Here is a 22,073-nt window from a genome sequence, read left to right as displayed (position 1 = left end):
AGCGGCTGAAGGCCCAACCGCTGATGTTGGTCTGGCCGGGTGGGGGACATGCAGCCGGGGGAGCAGACAGCTTCGTAAGGGATTAGGAGGCTGGAGAGGTAGGAGGGGGCAAGGCCATGGATCTCATTTTGATCTCAATCCTCTGAGTGATGGGGAGCCAGTGGAGCCGGGAGAGGGTGGGTGAGATTGTGTCATGGAGGACATGAGCTGAAGAGTTCTGGATGATCTGCAGCTTGTGGAGGGAAGTTGGGAAGGCCGACGAGCAGGGAGTTAGCACAGTTAGCAGCCTGAGCGGTAAGGCAGTGGGCAGTCGGCAATGTTGCGGAGGTGGGGGACGGCAGAGCGGGTCATGGCATGGATGTGGGGGAGAAACAACAGTTGAGGGTCGAACAATACGCCCAGGTTCCTGACTGGGTTGGTGAGGTGCAGTGAGCATCCATGGATGCTGATGCTGCCAGTGCCTGAGTTGCGGAGGTGCTGACGGGAGCCAATCGGGAGAGCTTCGGTCAAAGTCAGCTCTCATCCAGTGCTTGATGTCCGACAGACATTCTGTCAGGACAGCAGTGGTCCTGGAGTCAAAGGTGGAGGCAGAGAGGTAGAGTTGGGTGTCATTCACATTCATGTGGAAGTTGACCCCATGTCTGCGAATGAAGTCACCAAGAGGGAGCATGTACAGGTTGATGAGGAGGGGACCGAGGACAGAGCCCTGAGGAACACCTCATGAGATGGTGCAGGGGCTGGAGGAGAAGCCATTTGTGGAGACAAAGTGGAGCCAGTGTGCGAGATAGGATCTGAATCATTCAAGGACAGAACTTGAAGGTTAAGGTGAGAGAAGAGCGAGTGGAGGAGCATAGAGTGGTCCACAGTATCAAAGGACCTGCTCTGTCTTCCCTTCCTCTGCAACATCACCTGCTCTGCCACTGCTCAAGCCGCAGGCCGCCAAAACCCTCATACATGCACACTTTCATTGCATCGAGGCTTGACTATGCAAACTCCTTGCTGTCGGCTTCCCCACCTCCTCCTTCCATAAATTGGAGATCATCCAGAACTCTGCAACCCATGTCCTTTCCCGTACTAGGTTCTGTGACCCTATCATCCCCCATCCTCTCCCGACTCCACTGGCTTCCCATCACACAGAGAATGCCGTTCAACATCTTTGGTCCTCACATTCAAAGCACTCCATGGCATTGCTCCCCTCTACCTCTACGACCACCTAACCCCTTACCATTCTGCTCGCTCCCTCCGCTCAGTGGGCTATGGTCTGCTTCAGGTTTCCGGGCCTTCTGCCCCTCTGCCCCCAGCATCTGGAATTCCCTCCCACAGCTCCTCCACCTCGCCCCCTTCCTTGCCTCCTTCAAGGATCATCTTAGGAACCTCTTTTTCGACTGTGTTTTTGATCATCCTGTTTAATAATATAATAATCCCTCCTGCGCAAAGCTTGAAGGTTATTTCGAAAATAGTCGTTATTCAATTTGCAGAAGTTAATTTGGGGAATGTTTGTTTGTCTGTGGGTGTGTTGAAAGGGAATTGCAAACTGTAATTCCTTGACTTGACTAACATTGCTTGGAGGGGAGGGGGAGAGGCGGGGGAAGGGGAGTGGGTTGGGTCTCTTCAGCATTGAGCTGTCTCCAAGATGACACGCTTGGCAGTGGAATGTCAGATTTGAGCAATCCTCTGCGGTAATAATAAAACCAGAGGCCGTTACTGTAAAACAGTTACAAATAGATCAAATTGGGAAGTTAAAAGAAATTTCTTCACACAGAGAGGAGTGGGAATGTGCAACATGGTACCACAAGGAGTTGTTGAGGCAAATATCATAGAAGTATCTAAGGGGAAGCTAGATAGGTACATGGGGGAGAAAGGAAGAGAAGGTTATGCTTGAAGGCTTAGTTGAGGAAGGGCAGGAGGAGGCTCAGGTGGAGCATAAACACCGGCATAGACCAGTTGGACCGAATGGCCTGTTTCTGTGTTGGATGTTCTAATGGATTCCAATGTATTCTAATAACAATCCTTGCACCTGATATAGCTTCTTATCATGTCCTCGAGACGTCTCCAAGCGCTTGACAGAATATACTGTAACGTGAACTGACTGTATTTTTGTGGGCAAAATGTAGCATAAATGAGATCGATATGTATTACGTTCTAAACCCCCACCTCGGGTCCCAAACCCCTGATTGTCCAGCGCCTATAAATATAATTTTGCACTGTATTGTGATGGCTGTCAGGAGCGAAGTTTGAGCTGTAATGTTCAATGTTGCGATGTTGATGCTGAATTATTTCATAACAAAATCCCAGGATTGTATTCGAATGAAGAATATACTTTGGCACATTGGAAACCATCCAAACAGAGACCTATCCACCACACCTTCTGGCAAAACCTATTCCAGTCAGAAAATACCTTCAAGGAATACTTCTGGTCTAATTTTTTTAATCCCATTTAAAATGTTATTACACCTCTATGGGGTTCTCACTGAGTCGTCTTCTCTCAAGATTCACACTGAAATGATGCGATTTATGTGCATTCATGTTTTGGTGAATAAACAACAACAACAACAACAAGATTCCATTTATAGAGCGCCTTTCACGTCAGGAGGACGTCCCAAGGCGCTAAAACATGTTTTACAGGAACATTGTCCACACCCTCCATCCTCCACCCACCATCTTCACTCAGACTGTTGAGCTGAGGTAATGTCAGCTCTCACTGCCTTGATTTAATTACTAATAATCCTTGCATTTGATGCAGAGTCTCATCACGTTGTCAAAACATCTCGAAGGCGTTACATAAACAGACTGGTGAATGGGCAGACACGTGGCAGATGAAATTTAATGCGGAGAAATGCAAAGTGATGCTTTTCTGGAGGAAGAGTGAGGAGAGGCAATATAAGCTATTGATGATACAATCTTAAAGGGGGTGAAGGAGCAGAGAGACCTGGGGGTTCACATAAGCAAATCTTTGAGGGTGGCAGGACAGGTAGATAAAGCTGTTAAAAAAAGCCCACAAGATCCTTGGCGTTATAAATAGGGGCATCTAATGCAAAAGGAAGGAAGTTATGATACAATACAATACAAAACTACATTTGTAAAGCATCCCAAGGAGCTGAACAGTTAGGGATTAGGAGCCGAGCTTGGGGTGTGGGGGGGTTGGGATCAGGTACGGTGGAGGGCAGAGAGGGTGGGAGAGTGGCCAAAGAGGAGGGTCTTGAGGCATGCCTTGAAGGAATCAAGAGGAGGGAGGGAGGCGAAGGGAATGTGGCATGGAGATCCAGAGGGTGGGGGCAGAGAGGCTGAAGGCTCCATCGCTGATGTTGGGCCGGGCCGGGTGGGTGACATGCAGCCGGGGGAGCAGACAGCTTAATAAGGGGTTAGCAGGCTGGAGAGGTCGGATGGGGCAAGGCCATGGAGGGCCTTGAAGGTGAGGACGGAAATTTTGAACTCAATCCTCTGAGGGATGGGGAGCCAGTGGAGCCGGGAGAGGGTGGGTGTGATAGTGTCATGGAGGACATGAGCTGAGTTCTGGATGATCTGCAGCTTGTGGAGGGAAGTTAGGAAGGCCGATGAACAGGGAGTTAGCACAGTTAGCAGTCTGAGTGGTGAGGCAGTGGGGAGTCGGACAATGTTGCGGAGGTGGGGGACGGCAGAGCGGGTCATGGCATGGATGTTTTGGAGAAACAACAGCTGAGGGTCGAACAAGACGCCCAGGTTCCTGACTGGCTTGGTGAGGTGCAGTGCGCATCCATGGATGCTGATGCTGCCAGTGCCTGAGTTGCGGAGTTGCTGACGGGAGCCAATCGGGAGAGCCTCGGTCTTGTTGACGTTCAACTGAAGAAAGTCAGCTCTCATCCAGTGCCTGATGTCCGACAGACATTCTGTCAGGACAGCAGTGGTCCTGGATTCAAGGGTGGAGGCAGAGAGGTAGAGTTGGGTGTCATCCACATACATGTGGAAGTTGACCCCATGTTTGCGAATGAAATCACCAAGAGGGAGCATGTACAGGTTGATGAGGAGAGGACCGAGGACAGAGCCCTGAAGAACACCTCATGAGATGGTGCGGGGGCTGGAGGAGAAGCCATTTCTGGAGACAAAGTGGAGCCAGTGTGCGAGATAGCATCTGAACCATTCAAGGACAGAACTTGAAGGTTAAGGTGAGAGAAGAGCGAGTGGAGGAGCATAGAGTGGTCCACAGTGTCAAAGGACCTGCTCTGTCTTCCCAACTCTGCAACATCACCTGCTCTGCTACTGCTCACGCCGCAGGCCGCCAAAACCATCATACATGCACACTTTCATTGCATCGAGGATTGACTATGCAAACTCCTTGCTGTCGGCCTCCCCACCTCCTCCTTCCATAAATTGGAGATCATCCAGAACTCTACAACCCATGTCCTTTCCTGCACTAGGTTCTGTGACCCTATCATCCCCCATCCTCGCCCGACTCCACTGGCTTCCCATCACACAGAGAATGCCGTTCAACATCTTTGGTCCTCACATTCAAATCACTCCATGGCATTGCTCCCGTCTACGTCTACGACCTCCTAACCCCTTACCATCCTGCACGCTCCCTCCGCTCAGTGGGCTATGGCCTGCTTCAGGTCCCTGGCCTCACTCACCCCACCATTGGTGGGTGGGCCTTCTGCCCCTATGCCCCAACATCTGAAATTCCACCACAGTTCCTCCACCTCGCCCCCTTCTTTGCCTCCTTCAAGGATCATCTCAAGACCATCTTTTTCGACTGTGTTTTTGATCATCCTGTTTAATAATATAATAATCCCTCCTGCGCAAAGCTTGAAGGTTATTTCGAAAATAGTCGTTATTCAATTTGCAGAAGTTTGTTTCTCTGTGGGTGTGTTGAAAGGGAATTGAAAACTGTAATTCCTTGACTTGACTAACATTGCTTGGAGGGGAGGGGGAGAGGTGGGGGAAGGGGAGTGGGCTGGGTCTCTTCAGCATTCAGCTGTCTCCAAAAGCATTAAGACAGCATTAAGCTGTTTTAAAAGAAATTTCTTCACACAGAGAGAGGAGTGGGAATGTGGAACATGGTACCACAAGGAGTTGTTGAGGCAAATATCATAGAAGTATCTAAGGGGAAGCTAGATGGGGGAGAAAGGAAGGGAAGGTTATGCTTGAAGGCTTAGTTGATGAAGGGCAGGAGGAGGCTCATGTGGAGCATAAACACCAACATAGACCAGTTGGGCCGAATGGCCTGTTTCTGTGCGGTATGTCATTCCAATGGTGAATCCCTCTGGAGGGAAAGAGTGTGCATTCCATTGCAAACAGGAAGGTGGCGTACACATGTGGAACTCTCAGTCTAGTTTGGATACTCTTAAGCCAACTCTCGCTCAAAATCCTCCTCCTCTACCGGCCCCCTAAAACCTCTCCCACTTTCATCTCCGATATTTCGACACTTCTTACATCTTTCTGCCTCTGCTCTGATCGCCTCATCATCCTGGGCGACTTTAACCTGCACTTCACCCCCTCCTGCTCCATCTCCTCAGACTTCTCTTCCCTGCTCTCCTCGCTCAACCTCTCCCTCCACATCAACTCCCCCACTCACAGTCACGGCCACCCACTCGACTTGGTGATCACCCGGGGCCTCAGTGTCTCGGATGTCACTATTACCGACAAGGCCGTCTCCGACCACCACTTCATCTCCTTCACCACCTCCACCCCCCTCCCCACCTCCACCAGACCCACCACCATCTTCTACCGCCCCTGGAAGAAGTTACCCCACAATCCCTAACCGCTGCCTTGGAGTCCTCTGAACTCCTCTCCCTCTGGCCTTCAACCCTCACTGACCCCTCTTCTCCTCTCACCCTCCTCCACAACACCCTCTCCTCCACACTCGATACTCTTGCCCCCATCACCTCCCGTACTGTCTCCTACTCTCGCTCCTTCCCCTTGGTTCACCACCCACCTCCGCTCACTGAAAAGCCAGGTGCAGGTCGCTGAACGCACCTTCGTCAAATCTGGCCTAACGGTCCACCGACAAATCTGGCTGGAGCTCCTCAAAATCTACCGCTCCACTCTAGCCTCGGTCAAGTCGTCCTTCTACTCTAGGATAATCCTGGAGTCAAAGAACAACCCCAGGCTACTGTTTTCTGCCACATCCCAACTCCTCCATCCCCCCCGCCACCCCGCGCAGGTCATCTCCTCCAACCTTCACTGCGAGGAGATGCTGGATTTCCTTGAATCCAAAATCAAGGGAATTCTCTCCGCGGTCACTTCCCCTCCAACATCCACCCACCCTCCACGCCCTCCCTCCCACACTCCAACCCCTACCCATCCTCCCCTACACACTTTCGTACCTGTTTCCCCACCCCCACCAAACTCATCCTATCCCTGACACCCACCACCTGCTCCCTTGACCCCATTCCCACTCCACTCCTTATCTCCCAGCTCCACCTCCTTGCCCCACATATCACAGACATCGTCAACCTGTCCCTCTCCTCTGGCTCTGTCCCATTCCCTTAAAAACTGCCACCATCACTCCCACCTTGAAAAAACCCTCCCTTGATGCGTCGCAGCTATCAAGCTACCGGCCCATCTCCAACCTCCCCTTCCTGTCCAAGGTCCTGGAACGAGTTGTCGCCTCCCAACTGCGCTCTTTCCTCTCCACCCATTCACTATTCGAACCCCTTCAGTCGGGTTTCCGTGCTGCCCATAGCACAGAAACTGCCCTGGTCAAGGTCACCAATGACATCCTGACCATCTGTGACCAGGGCTCCCTCTGCCTCCTCGTCCTCCTCGACCTATCGGCAGCATTCGATACGGTCGACCACGCTATCCTCCTCCACCGCTTGTCCTCCCACCTCAACCTTCAAGGCACTGTCCTTGAGTGGTTTAGGTCGTACCTCTCCCACCGTCTTCACTTTGTTTCCACGAATGGCTTTCCTCCACCCCCCGCACTGTCTCGTGCGGTGTCCCTCAGGGCTCTGTCCTCGGTCCCCTCCTCTTCACCCTCTATATGCTCCCCCTGTGGTGACATCATCCGCAGACATGGGGTTAACTTCCACATGTATGCGGATGACACCCAACTCTACCTTTCCTCCTCTACCCTCAACTCCACGACCACCGATGTCCTGACAGCTGCCTGTCCGACATCGAGTCCTGGACGAGAGACAACTTTCTTCAGTTCAACGTGCGTAAAACTGAGGCCCTCCTGATTGGCTCACGTCAGCGCCTCCGCACCTCAGGCGCTGAAACCATCAGCATCCAAGGCTGCACTCTCCACCTCTCAAAGCCATTCAGGAACCTCGGGGTTCCCCTCGACCCTGAGCTGTCCTTTCTCCCTCATATCCGCACCACAACTGGCACCGCCTTCCATCACCTCCAGAATATCGCCAGACTACGGCGCTACCTCACCCCTCACGCGGCTGAAACTCTGGTCCACGCCTTTATCACCTCAAGGCTGGACGACGGGAACTCTCTCCTCATCGGCCTTCCCGGGCCTCCCTCCACACTGCAGGTCATTCAGAACTCTGCAGCTCGTGTACTGTCCCGCACCAGGATTCGCGACCACATCACTCCCCCCTCGCTCGCCTCCACTGGCTCCCCATCCCATCCCCCAGAGGATCGAATTCAAGATCCTCATCCTCACCTACAAGGCCATTCACGGCCTCGCTCCCTCCTACCTCTCTGACCTACTATCCCCCTACCTACCTGCCCGTACCCTCCGTTCCTCTGGCTCCGGTCTGCTCCACATCCCCCACCCCAACCGCCCTACCATCGGTGGCCGGACCTTCAGCTTCTCAGCCCCGAGGCTTTGGAACTCTATCCCCCAGTGCCTTCGCCGCCTCCTCCCTTTCCTCCTTCAAGGCTGGTCTCAAGACCTTTCTCTTTGACCGAGCCTTCGGCTCCCCTCTCGACTCTCTACCCCCTCCTCGCTCCCTCCCTTCCCTCCCCTCACCCTGACCATTTCCCCCCAATGCTCGGGTCCTGACCCAACTGGACAGCGCCTTGGGACGTCCTCCTGCCGTGAAAGGCACTCTATAAATGGAATCTTGTTGTTATTTTTGTTGATGGTGGTGGGTTTCCACATGTGTTGGACACACGTTTGACCAAAAACTCTCGCCTGACTTCCCTGGTTTGGTTTGGTGGTTGCAGTTACATTAAAATGCCTTAATAATGTTCTAACCATCGATTTGCTTACCCGGTGTCTCTGCTCAGCCGACTCTGGCCTCCTGCTTGACAGCTCCCCCCTCCTCTCCCGCTGGCTCGGGGTCAGACTACACCACTGTGAAGTGCTCTGGGACGCTACCCCACGTGAAGGGCGCTATATAAGTGCAAGTTGTTGTTGTTGTCCTCACTGTGCTTCAGGTGACCATTAACAAAATCCCAGGGCACTGTTTTTGGGGGGAAAAAGAGTATGGAGTTTCTCCTGATATCGTGGCAGACATTTTTCCACCATCCCAAATTCATCCCAAGTCTTATCTTACTTCTGCAGGATTTGGGTTGCAGTGCTGGGGTGCCCTGGATTGTTTTTGAGGTGGGAGCCTTCAGATGAGACATTAAAGCCAAAGTCCTTACTGCTTTTTTTCAGGCAGAAGTTAAGGATCCCATGCCTTTTAAAAAGAAAATCAAGAATTTGGAGTTAAAAATTGTGGCATTTTACAATGTCAATTGGAACAAATACTTGACTCCAATTCGTACCTACATGGAGTCCTGTAGCTCAGTGGTTAGAGCACTCGCTTTGCAAGTGAGAGACCTGAGTTCAATTCCAGGCAGAGGGCGAAACCTTGGGCAAGTTTCCTTACTCCACACAGAGCCTAATAATAATCCCTCCAAAAACCAAAAACAATAATAAATTGGTCATTTTCAATCTACGACTGTTTGTGGGACATTGCTGTGCGCAATTGGCTGCCGCGTTCGCCCACAAATATACAGTCAATTTACTTTACAGTGTGTTCTGTAAAGCGCTTTGGGACGTCCTCCCGACGTGAAAAGCGCTATATCAAATGCAAGGATTATTATTAGTATTATTATTATTACATGAAGAGTGTAATAATAATAATAATCCTTGCATTTCACATAGCGCCTTATCACACGTCTCAAAGCGCTTCACAGAATATACTACAAAGTGAATTGACTGTATATTTTGTGGGCGAAACACAGAAGCCAGTTGCCCAATGCAGTGTCTCACAAATAGATTGAGTGACCAAATTATTATTATTATTTTTTTAAAAAATGTTTTGGAGTGTGGCGTTGTCTTTGGGCAATGTGGCTCTAATTCATGCATAAAGGGTATAATGCTATCTCTGTCTCTGGACAGTGTGAATACAGTCTCCGAACATGATATTGGATGGAACTGATGGCGCTTAAGAGGCTTGATCTGGAAATTCGAGGGAGAGGGAGGAAATCTTTGCAATTTTATCTGGACCATTGTTGGCAAGGACACTAGGAAGAACTTCGACATCCACCTGAAGAGCAGGCAGGAAAAAACACGCGTTCATACATCCAGCGCTTGGAATCCACCTCTGTTGGTTTTGCAGAGAGTTGAGCAGCTGGTTCTTAATCTCCGCACACCTTCAACTGGTGGAACCATTGCACAATGGAAAGGGTGGTGTGTCCCAGTTGGGGGCAGGAAAATGCTCTGATGTATTTCATGCTGAGCTGTGTTGCTCACCAGAAACCTAGCAGGGTGTCCCTGCCACCACCTAGTGAGGTCTCAATTCTGCACTTGTTGTATGTCAATTGACCAAATAATGACTATGGAGGGATGGGAGGGGGGTGCGGGTTAAGAACTTTTTGGGAGGCCTCTGAAGCCACTGTAATCTTAAATATGATGATATCTCTGTGTTGGTACTGGTGTGTGTACAAGTGATTATGGTCATGTTTATGGTGGCTCCCTGCTGCCTCTGATACCGTTGACCACTCTATCCTCATCCCCACCAAATATAGAGTCAATTCACTTTACAGTCTATTCTGTGAAGCGCTTTGAGATGTGTGATAAGGCGCTATATGAAATGCAAGGATTATTATTATAGATCATATCGCTCACACCACCTCCACTCCATCTCCACAAATGGTTTCTCCTCTAGCCCCCACCCCGTCTCGTGCCGTGTTCCTCAGGGCTCTGTCCTTCGTCCCTCCTCTTCAACATCTATATGCTCCCTCTTGGTGACATCAACAGCAGACATGTGGTCAACGCCCACATGTATGTGGATGACACCCAACTCTACCTCTCTGCCTCCACCCTCGACTCCAGAACCACTGCTGTCCTGACAGAATGTCTGTCAGACATCAAGTCCTGGATGAGAGCTAACTTTCCTCAGTTGAACGTCAACCAGACCGAGGCTCTCCCAATTGGCTCCTGTCAGCACCTCCTCACCTCAGGCGCTGACAGCATCACTACCCATAGTTGCTCACTCCACCTCACTGAGCCAGTCCGGAACCTTGGGGTCTTGTTTCACCCTCAACTATCGTTTCTACCCCACATCCGGGCTATGACCCACTCTGCCTTCCCCCACCTCCACAACATTGCCTGGCTCTCCCACTGTCTTACACCCTCCCTCTGGATCTCTATCCTGCAGTCCCTCTGCCTTGCCCCTTCCCTCGCCTCCTTCAAGACCCATCTCAAGACCCACCTCTTCGACCATGCTTTCAATCTCACTGCTTTCACCCTTGCCCTCCACCCTCCCCAATCCCAACCCCCAGCTCAGGTCCGAAACACTGACTATCCAGCCTTGGGACGTCCTCCCGATGTGAAAGGCGCTATACAAATGTAATCTTGTTGTTGCTCTCTGTTACTGAGTTAAGCAACACATCTACACTCTGGTTCAAGTGGAACAGATTGACCGTTGACCACTCTATTTCAAACAGTAGACTATCAATACGTGAGCGAGAATAAAAAAAGGAGTGGATATGCCAGTTGTATCACCAGAGAATTTGAGAATGTAGGGGATGAAGGGAGATGAGGGGAGATGTAGGAGCAGAAGGGAGATGAAGGGAGATATAGGAGTTTGGAGGAGCAGAGAGAGAGGAGCTGAGGGGAGTAGGTCAGTCTGAGAATTCTGATGCTATCTTTACAGTTCAAAACATGCACTTCTCAAAATAACTTGAATTATTTATGGACACAAGCATATATTTTGACCGCACCCCAAAACCTTAAACTAAATCGGAGTCGTAGTGCGGTTTGAGCAGAGGAACGAGTTGACCCACTTGTTTGTTACAAGTGCCTCCAAGGTGCGACTCTGCTACCCGTTCAAACCCCTGGCGTTTTATCACCTTTGGAGCGCATTCTCGCACTCGCATCATACAAATTTGTACGGATGATAAGTTTTCATTTCAGTAAATATCCCTGGAATATCCATACATAAGTGGGATGCATGGAATTCTCAGTCTGGTTTGGAGACTCTTAATTATGGTGATGGGTTTCCGCACGTGTCAGACACCCGGATGACACCCAAAAATTTGCAATGTTGAATGTGCTGGGGCTCTGCACATTCTTGAGAGATGACTCAACAACAACAACAAGATTACATATGTATAGCGCCTTTCACGTCGGGAGGACGTGCCAAGGCGCTGGACATTTTACAACATTTCAGACCTGAGCTGGGGATGGGGGTGTAAGGGAGGGGAGGGGAAAGGGGGTGGCCGATGGCATGGTCGAAGAGGAGGATCTTGAGGCGGGACTTGAAGGAGGCTAAGGAGGGGGCGAGGCGGAGTGACTGGGGGATGGGATTCCAGCGGTTGGGGTCTCAGAGTAATAACAATAATAATTAGTAATAATTATTATTAATAATAATATTATTATCTTTCGGTAATAACATTTAATAACATTTTAAATGGGATTGAAAAGCTAAACCCAGAACACTACTTTCAGATCCACCAAGGTGGTAGAAAGAAATCATAGATTTAGAGCAATTTCATGCTGCAGGACTCTTAAAACTTAGGGTAATGACATCCCAATTTATTTGTATTGGAGTAATCAATGATTGGAATATGGTTGCCAGGAGTGTGTGGTAGAGGCCTGGATGCTGTGATAATCTGAGTCCCTGTTGGATTATGTCCAAAGTACATTGATCCCTTCCTCCGAACTGATCCTGTGAAATCGTGATGAAATATTGCAGCATTGGAAAATTTCAACGCTGAACATTAAAGATGAAACTTTGCTCTTGACACAGATCCCCAATTAAAGGACTTGCACAACCCACACAGCCTGGCGGGTCTACGTATATAAAGGGAGTGTTTGGCAGAGTATTAGTGTTGTCTATCACCACCGACGAGATGAAGACTCTCTTTGTCCTGAGCCTCCTGTTCCTTGTCGCCAGTGCCAAATACTACGATCGATGTGTTCTTGCCAGGCAGCTGAAGGCTGCAGGACTGGATGGATTCAGAGGTTACTCTCTCCCCAACTGTGAGTCTCACAATGATAGCTGACACATAGTGCTCAATCTGCCTTCTTTCCTCCACTCGACACTCCGGTAACCTAATATAATAATAATCCTTGCATGTGATAAAGCACCTTATCGTCGAGACGTCTCAAAGCGCTATCCTGTAAAGTGAATTGACTGTTTTGTGGGCTGAACGCTACACCCAATTGCGCACAGCAGTGTCCCACAAATAGTCATGGATAGAGTGACTAATTTATTATTAATATTATTATTGATACCCCTACCTAGCAAACATTTATCTGATTGTGGGACATTGCTGTGCACAGGTCGGCTGTTGTGTTTGCCTGCAAAAGAGAAATAAATGCCGGTGCCTTTCTTTTGCTTGAAGGGATTTGCATGGTTCAACATGAGAGCAGTTACAACACTCGGGCTATAAATAGGAACAGGAGACTAGGACGAGTGGTGTCGACAGACTACGGCTTGTTTCAGATCAATAGCCGTTACTGGTGCGATGATGGACAGACACGTACTTCAAACACCTGCAACATCAAGTGTTCAGGTAAAGCAACCCAGATGGTACCCCGTGTGAAGGGCGCTATAATAATCATAATAATAATCCTTGCATTTAATATAACGCCTCATCATGTTTTCGAGACGTCACAGAATAAGAATAATAATAATCCTTGCATTTGATATAACGCTTTTCATGTCGGGAGGACGTCCCAAAGCGCTTCACAGAATACGTGCCTTCAGCTCCCCTCTCGACTCTCTTCCCCCTCCTCGCTCCCTCCCTTCCCTCCCCTCACCCTGACCATTTCCCCCTCCTTGCTCCCTCCCTTCCCTCATCCTGACCATTTCCCCCCTCCTCGCTCCCTCCCTTCCCTCCCCTCACCCTGACCATTTCCCCCCTGCTCGGGTCATGACCCAACTGTGCAGCGCCTTGGGACGTCCTCCTGACGTGAAAGGCGCTTTATAAATGGAATCTTGTTGTTGTTGTTGTTGTACACTGTAAAGTGAATTGACTGTATATTTGTGGGAGAAATATGGCAGTCAATTGCACACAGCACTGTCCCACAAACACTCGTGGATTGATGTGACCAATTTATTATAATAATTTTTTTTGAAAGAATTATTATCCTAAGAAAAAAACAACCCAGTTCCTATTACTACTGTGTAAACAGAGGTGTGTGTGTGGAGTAAGGAAACTTGCCCAACGTTTTACCCAGACCGGGAATCAAACACAGGTCTCCCACTTGTGAGACGAGTGCTCTAACCACTGAGCTACAGGACTCCACATAATAATATTAATAATTATGTTTGCATTTGATGTAACACCTTATCACATCTTCGAGACATCTCAAAGCACTTTGCAGAATATATATTAACTGTATATTTTGCAGGAGAAACGTGGTAACCAATTATCACCCCTGCAAAAGCAAACCGACCACTGTCAACACGGCTCACCCCACCCACCATCTGCCCGCAACCCCTCTCTGATCCCAACCAGCAGCTCTGGTGCCAAACCCTCACGGTCCAGCGTCTTTGGACGTTGTCCCGACTGGAAAGGTGCTATAGAAATGCAATCTGTTGCTGCTTACACTCCAGCATGGTGCTGGGTGAATTCTGCTTTGTTGGAGAAGCCGGTGTATCTCTGAGGTGGTCACGCTCTTATTCTGTTAGAAAATAATGTCTCAGGACACAGTATTCCGTGTAGGACACGACATGTCATGGTGGTGGAAGGCAAACTGGATGGAACTTGGTCATGGCCTGTGTCACTCTATGTAACCATGTTCCGTTTCAATATTTCTTTCAGCCTTTTTGAATGACAACATCACGGATGACATTCGATGTGTAAAGAGGGTTGTGAGTGATCCCAACGGCATGGGAGCTTGGTAAGTTCCACCCCATCACTTCCCTCCAGCCACGGGGCTCAACCCCTTCTCGTCACTTACACAGAAGTGGAGACACTTTCAGCACTGAATAAGGCCAATCAGCTCAATAGCTGTCGGCCTGGCTCAGTTGATCGCACTCTCGCGCACACAGAGTCAGAAGGTTTTGAGTTCGAGCTCCACGTCTGGACTCACGGTCTAAGCTGATGCTCCTGTGCGGTTGTGGGGAGCGCTGCATTGTAAGAGGTGTCAGGCTTCGGATGAGACGTTACACTGAGGTTCTCTCTGTACCTGTTCAGGTGGACGTTAAAGATCCAGCGGCTCTATGCAAAAGGAGAAGGGAGTTGCCCCCCAAGGTCCTGACCGACAATGCCCCGATAATAATTGGCTGCTCACTCTGTGGCTGTTTGCAGGAACAATGCTGTGCACAAATTGGCTGCTGCTAAAAGCAGTCGCTATAGTTCACGGCAATTACTTGTGAAGGGTTTTTGGTGTTATAGGCGTTGTATCAAAGGTGACAATTATTACATTTATTAATCCTCTCCGTACCGCACAGAAGATAAAGGATTCTTCTTTTGTGTACAGAAATATCCGCAAAACAAAACAAAATTTAGCCACAAAATGAAATAAAACAAATTTTATTCAGGGGCTTGTTGGCCAGGACACCTGGGAAACTCGCTTGAATAGTTGAATAATATCGACGGGATCTTTCAATGACTTTGGTTGATGCCTCATTTGCGGGTCGGCAGCTCCAACCACACAGCGCTTCCCAGACATAGCAAACGGGAGCTCACACTCCGAGTGTTACCACCTGCCACAGACTGAACATCTCCTGGACGGCCTTGTCCCACCAGGATCACTTCCCCCTTTACTGCCACTTCCCTATAATGTCAGTCGCTCTTCACTTTGCAGGTACGGCTGGAGAGATCACTGCAGAGGGAGGAACCTCCAGCGCTATGTGCAGGGCTGCAATGTCTAAGGATAGTGGAGAGACAGAGACAGCTGGCGCTCGCTGCTCATGGATCCCAGCTCCTCCACGTCTATCTGTTCATTGCTTTAATAAGTATATTTGTGTTGCTACGCGTTACACAGTAAATTCCAAACCACTTTCTGCTTTCGCTGCTGTAGAGATAGAGATAGGATGTGTGTACTTGAACACAATAAAAGCTGAACGCATGCAAATACCACACCTCATTTGGTTTGTGTCATTCACTTTGTGGCTGTTTGTGGGACACTGATGTGCGCATATCAGCTGCCGCTTTGGGTACAAAATACACACTTTACAGTAAAGCCTTCGAGATGTTTTGGCGACGTGTTGAGACTCTACATCAAATGCAATGATTATTAGCAATTAAATCAAGACAGTGAGAGCTGACATTACATCAGCTCAACAGTCTGAGTGAAGATGGTGGGTGGAGGATGGAGGGTGTGGACAATGTTCCTGTAAAACACGTTTTATTCACCAAAACATGAATGCACATAAATTACACTATTTCAGTGTGAATCTTGAGAGAAGACGATTCAGTGAGAACACCATAGACGTGTAATAACATTTTAAATGGGATTAAAAGCGCAAACCCAGAACAATACTTTCAGACGCACGAAGGCGGTAAACGAAGACATAGATTTAGATTTATGAAGAGCAATTTCATAATAGGAAGTATTTCTTGAAGGTAATTACTGACTGGAATAGGTTTTGCCAGTAGGTGTGGTGGATAGGTCTCTGTTTGGATGGTTTCCAATGTGCCAAAGGATATTCTTCATCCGAATACAATCCTGGGATCTTGTTATGAAATATTTAAGCATCAACATCGCAACATTAAACATTACAACTCAAACTTCGCTCCTGACAGCCATCACAACACAATACAAAATTATATTTTACAGCACCTTTCATATTGGGAGGATGTGCCAAGGCGCTGGACAATCAACGATTTGGGGCCCGAGCTGGGGGTTGGGATCAGGGAGGATGGTGGGTGGACTAAGGCGCAGTCAAAGAGGAGGGCCTTGAGATGTGCCTTGAAGGAGGAAAGGGTGGGAGTGAGACAAAGGTAATGTGGGATGGAGTCCCAAAGGGTGGGGGCAGAAATGCTGAAGGCCCGACTGCTCATGGCAGAGTGGGCCGGGTGATGGTCGTGGAGCAGGGCGGAGTCTGCTGAGCAGACGGGCTGATATAATAATAATCCTTGCATTTGATGTAGCCCTTTTCACGTCTTCTGACGTCTCAAAGCGCTTCACAGAATATACTGTAAGGTGAATTGACTGTATATTTGTGGGCGAAACATGGCAACCGATTGCGCACAGCAGCGTCCCACAAACAGGCATGTGGGGTAAGGAAACTTGCCCAAGGTTTTGCCCTCCCGGAGATTTAACCCAGGTCTCTCGCTTGCCGTAAGCACGGTCAAAGAGGAAGGTTTTCAGGCGGGACTTCAAAAAGGGGAGAGAGGGGGTAAGGCGGAGGGATTGAGAGAGAGTGTTCCACAGATTCAGGGCGTAGTGGCTGAAAGCGCGACCTCCGATGGTGGGGCGGAGAGTGCGAGAGACGAGCAGGAGGCCGTTGCCAGTCGAGTGGAGGTGCCGGTTGGTGGATTGGGGAGTGAGATCCAGAGGTGCCAGAGCGTGAAGGGATTTGAACACGAGTGTGAAGATCTCTCTTTGCCCTGAGCCCTCTGTTCCTCATCGCCAGAGCTCAAATATATGATCTGTGCAATCGTGCCAGGGAGCTGAAGCGGAAATGGAAGCAGGGCAAGATGGCTACATGACGCCCACAAAGTATACAGTCACCACACTTGACAGTATATTCTGTAATGAGCCTTGAAACGTCTGGAGATCGTGATAAGAAGCTATATCAAGTGCATGGATTATTATTATTATCACAGAGGATTCTCATCTAGAACTCAGCAGCCCGTGTCCATCTCTCCCACCGCCCTCCCCGCCTTCTCTCTCCTCGACCTCCATCATCCACCTCAGTGGGACCGCACTCGCCTGATTCAAGTCCTACCTCACAAACCACCAGCAGTACATCTGCACAAACGGCTTCTCCCTCCGCTCTCAGCCGGTCACCTGCAGGATACCCCAAGGATCCATCCTTGGCCCCTTCCTCTTTCTGATCTGTATGCTCCCTCTTGGGGATGTCATCCGCAGACATGGGGTGCATTTCCACACGTATGCAGACGACACCCAACTCTATTTTTCCACCTCTCTTTGCGACCCCCAGTCCCCTGATGTTCTGTCAGTCTGCCTGTCAGATCTCAGGGGCTGGATGAGCGCAAACTCCTTCAGCTGAATGTTGACAAGACGGAAGGCATACTCTTTGGCTCTCGTCAACATCTAACATCTCACTGCTGTTACCTTCTCCACCTACCCGCCCTCCCCCTAAAACTCTCCGTACCCGTAAGCAACCTACGTGTCAGGTTCGACCCCCAATTATCCTTCCTCCCCCACATCTGGTCCCACACCAGCACCGACGCATCTTTCTTCCACCTCCAACGCATCGTCCGTCTCCGCCAATAACTCACCCCAAAAGCCGCTGAAACCCTGGTCCATGCCTTCGTCACCTCTCGGCTGGACTACTCTAACGCCCTCCTCGCCGGTCTCCCCTCCACTACCATCCACAAAATTCAGATCATTCAAAACTCTGCCGCCCGCATTCTCATCCGCACGAAACTCCACTCCCGATCACCCCAGTCCTCGCCAGACTGCACTGACTGCCTATCCCAGAGAGGATCGACTTCAAGATCCTCACCCTTGTATTCAAGTCCCTGCACTCCTCTGCACCCCCCGACCTCTCTGACCTCCTCTCTCCTCAAAACAGTACCTGTTGCCTTCATTCCTCCAGGTCTGGCCTCCTCCTCGTTCCCCGAGTCCTCCGCTCAACCCTCGGCGGCCGTGCCTTCAGCCACTGCGGCACGAGGCTCTGGAATTCCCTTCCTCACTCCCTTCGCCTCGCTCCCTCCTTTCCTACTTTCAGGTCTCTGCTGAAGCCCTCCATGGCCTCGCTTCCCCCCCACCTCTGCGACTCCTAACCCACTACCATCCTGCTCGCTACCTCCGCTCAGCGGGCTCCGGCCAGTTTCACATCCCCCGGCCTCACTCGCCCTGCTAATGGAGGACACGTCTTCTGCCATTCTGTCCCCACCCTCTGGAACTCCATCCCACAGTCCCTCCACCTCGCCCCCTCCCTTACCACCTTCAAGACCCATCTCAACGACAGTGCTTTCAATCTCCCTGCTTACCCCCTGCCCTCCACCTACCCCAACCCCCAGCTCAGGTCCACAACTCTGTCTGTCCAGGAAGTCCTCCCGACGTGAAAGGCGCTTTACAAATGTAATTTGTTGTTGTTGTCTCAATTCTGTCATTCCACTGCCCAGCATGTCATCTTGGAGCCAGCTCAATGCTTAAGAAACCCGGCCTAACTCTCCTTACCCACCCCACCCCACTCTCCCCCTTCCAAGGAATGTTAGTCAAGTCAGTTGTGCAAACCGGCTTGCAATTCCCTTTCAACACACCAACAGGCAAGCAAATATTCCCCAAATTAACTTCTGCAAATTGAAGAACCGCTATTTTCGAAATAATCTTCATAGTGGTTGAACAGGAGGGATCATTATATTATTATTCCATATGTATGAACTTCTACCCTCTCTTAAAAAGTGCAATAATTCGTGTTTTTGATTTAATGCACTTTCACGTCTTCGAGACGTCTCAAAGCGCTTCACAGAATCTACTGTAATGTGAACTGACTGTATATTTTGTGGGTGAAACGCGGCAGCCAATTACGCACAGCAGCGTCCCACAAATAGTCAAGGATTGAGTGAACGATTTTTTTTTAAGGAATTATTATCCCCGGAAAAGCGATTCGCCAATTGACTAACAACTGGGCTCCTACTTACTACTGGGTAAACAGTGGCGGGTGGAGTAAGGACACGCCCCTAAGGTTTTCCCCTGCCCCGGGAATCGTGCTCTTTCCCAGCTTGGAGTGATGCTCCGCCACTGCTAAGCCCTCCGAGATCTTACCCCACGTGACGGCCTCTATGTAAATGCAAGTTGTCGTTGTCTTTCCCTTCCCCCCTACACACCATCATCACCACCCGCATAAAAAAAAAGACCCGAAACGGCTTGAAATTACAGCTGTGTTCTGGAATCCTTCAATCTCGATCACAGTCTTCCAACAGAGAAACGAATCGATAGATTTCCCTCTCTCTCTCTCTGCATGTTTCTGTTTTAATTTTTTTTACACCATATTTTTTTGCCCAGTGTAAACGCAGTTATTACCTGCAGGTGACGTAACATGGAATTGCTCACCAACCTGCCAACCAATGTACACACAAGCCTTGGTTAGGTTATCTAGTGCAGGTGCGGAGGGAGGGAGGGAGGGAGGGATAAACTTTGCAACAACTCAGCAGCTGATCATCTCCAATCGCACAGTTCAAACTCGGGACATCGGATGAAACAGCATCTATCCATCACTCACTCGCTTACATTTGTAAATCGCCCTTCCTCAGCCTTGCCCTGGAGGGAGGAGGGAGCAGGAGAGAGGAGGGAAGAGAGGAAGGGGAAAGGGGGTAAAGGAAATGCCAGATTTCAGTGCTTCTTTTTCTTGGACTTGTGCTTCTTGTAGTGGTGGTGCTCTCTGTGTCCGCTCCTCAGTCCATCTCTGTTCCGGTCGGCCTCGCTGCCGCTACTCCAGTTCATGTCGTTGGCCCCGTTGTCAGATTTGCCTCGGTCTCTCTCCATCTCCTCCGGCTCCCTCTCCCCCCAGCCAGCCTGCGACAATCCGGTGCCGGAGTTGAAGTAGGACGCAGAGAGAGGCGTGGTCCCCAGCTCCTGGGACAGGGCCTGGTAGTACAGCTGTTGCTGCTGCTGCTGCTGTTGAGCCAGATGTGCGTTGATGTGGTATTGCTGTAGCGTGTAAGTGTTCACCTGAACGGGAATGAAAAGAATTTGCGTGCGTACTGCGTCTTATCCCGCCAATGACTACCCACAGGTTAATCGACATCGCGGCTGTTTGGGGTGGGGGGGGAGCATTTGGTTAGCCGGGTGTCTGACGCGTGCGGAAACCCATCACCATCGCTTAAGAGTCTCCAAACCAAGCTGAGAATTCCACGCATCCCACCTACACACGGAAATCCCAGAGATAGGTTGTTGGAATGGAATGTGCACTCTCTTTTTCTCTCTCTTTCTCCCTGGAGGGACGCTTCCTGCTTACCTAATTCCGTTGAGTGTCAGGCGCAAGTTGGCAAGAGTCAAGACTTAGAGGGGATCACAGAGTGTGTGTCGGGGGTAACTGCTGGAGTCTAGCTAGCTTGCCGTTCATGTCGCTGTCTGGCAAGCTTTCCGCTGCATTGTATTGTAAAGAATACCGCTTTGACTTGAGCAATATCCCGCTGACGGGGGGGGTGGAATTTATGTGGGGAAAAACTCCCTTCTCCTTTTTTCCAAAGCCTCACGAGATCTTTAACGTCCATCTGAACAGACACAGAGGAGACCTCGATTTAACACTGGAGCGCCATCCTAGACTATGAGCTCAAGAATAATAATAGTAATAATAATCCTTGCATTTGATACAGCGCCTTATCACGTCTTCGAGACGACTCAAAGCGCTTCAAGGGGAAAAACTGTAGAGTGAATTGACTAAAAAAATTTGTGGGTGAAACCCGGCAGCCAATTGCACACAGCTGGTCCCCATAAACAGTCGTAGATTGAGTGACCAATTTATGATTTATTTTTTTGTTTATTTGAAGGGAATATTACCACAGGAAAAGCGATCCGTCATCGCCTAACAACCGGGTTCCTACTTACTGCTAGGTGAACAGAGGCGTGTGTGTGAAGTAAGGAAACTTGCCCAATGTTTTGCCCTGACCGGAATCGGATCCAGGTCCTCTCGCTTGCGAGGTGAGTGCTCTAACTACTGAGCTACAGGATTCCACAATGTCCCGACATGGGCCTTAACCCCCTTCTGACTCAAGAGGCGAGAGTGCCACCACACTGAGCCAGGTTCACATCCAACAACTGACACCGCTGTGTGCAATCGGCTGCCGCGTTTCGTCCACAAAATATACAGTCAATTCACTTTACAGTATATTCTGTGAAGCGCTTCAATAAGAGCTATGAGACGCTACCCTGCGTGGAGGGAGCTATATAAGTGCAAGTTGTTGTTGTCTCGAAGACGTGATAAGACGCTCCATCAAATGCAAGAATCATAATAATAATAATCATTGCATTCGATGGAGCGCCTTATCACGTCTTCGAGACGTCTCAAAAGGCTTCACAGCATATACTGTAACATGAATTGACTGTATTTTGCAGGCAAAATTATTATGATTATCTGAGCTGGTATTGAGAACCGCTCTGCTCTTCTTCTCCCTCCGCCATCCCCACTACCCCGCCAGCGACACGAGCCTCTCGATCGACCCCTCTGACCTTTCTCAACGCTGAGTGGAAACACAGAACCCCCATCTCCCCGCTCGCTCACTCACCATGGCTTGCCAGTAAGAAGGGTTGGGGTTGCTGTAGTTGCTGTTCACAGAGTAAGGTGGAGTCAGGAACAGAGAGGAACCAGCTGTGTCCTGGAAGAGGCTGCTCCTGATGAGAAAGCGGTCACTGTCAATTTTTGGTCATTATAGTGAATCCTGTGAAAAACCTGCGAGGGAGGCCGGTCTCAAGTTTTTTTTTTAGTTTGTCCAGCTAGGACCCATTAGTTAGCACTATGGCTTGCAGGGTTAACAGGAGCTGAGTGGAAGGATTCCCTGCTCCCCAGTGACTAGCCTGCCCTTCCAGGTCCTGCTCGCTCCCCCACTACAGCCCTCTACTCTAAACCCATCCCCTTGCTCTTTCCCCTATAGTGTCTATCCTGGTGCTG

At 49.7% G+C, this 22,073-nt stretch overlaps 2 protein-coding genes across 2 annotated transcripts; one reads left to right on the top strand and one right to left on the bottom strand.

The window, feature by feature from the left end:
• Nucleotides 1-12,204: 12,204 nt before the first annotated feature.
• On the top strand, nucleotides 12,205-15,404 carry LOC103173132 (lysozyme C, milk isozyme). Its single transcript, XM_042334620.1, has 4 exons — nucleotides 12,205-12,349; nucleotides 12,715-12,885; nucleotides 14,140-14,218; nucleotides 15,128-15,404. The coding sequence occupies exons 1-4, from the start codon at nucleotides 12,220-12,222 to the stop codon at nucleotides 15,192-15,194; spliced, it is 447 nt and encodes a 148-aa protein (XP_042190554.1). The 5' UTR covers nucleotides 12,205-12,219; the 3' UTR covers nucleotides 15,195-15,404.
• Nucleotides 15,405-19,417: 4,013 nt separating this feature from the next.
• On the bottom strand, nucleotides 19,418-21,796 carry LOC103186768 (RNA-binding protein 7; the record flags this gene model as incomplete). The annotated part of the gene is given in 2 exon segments (XM_042334292.1): nucleotides 19,418-20,134; nucleotides 21,691-21,796. Coding segments are annotated over 2 exon segments (445 nt in total), but the record flags the coding sequence as incomplete, so codon positions are not given.
• Nucleotides 21,797-22,073: the final 277 nt, after the last annotated feature.

Source organism: Callorhinchus milii, unplaced genomic scaffold (assembly GCF_018977255.1).
Source record: "Callorhinchus milii isolate IMCB2004 unplaced genomic scaffold, IMCB_Cmil_1.0 Scaffold4, whole genome shotgun sequence".
NCBI lineage: Eukaryota > Metazoa > Chordata > Chondrichthyes > Chimaeriformes > Callorhinchidae > Callorhinchus > Callorhinchus milii.
This window is presented reverse-complemented; position numbering and strand designations above follow the sequence as displayed.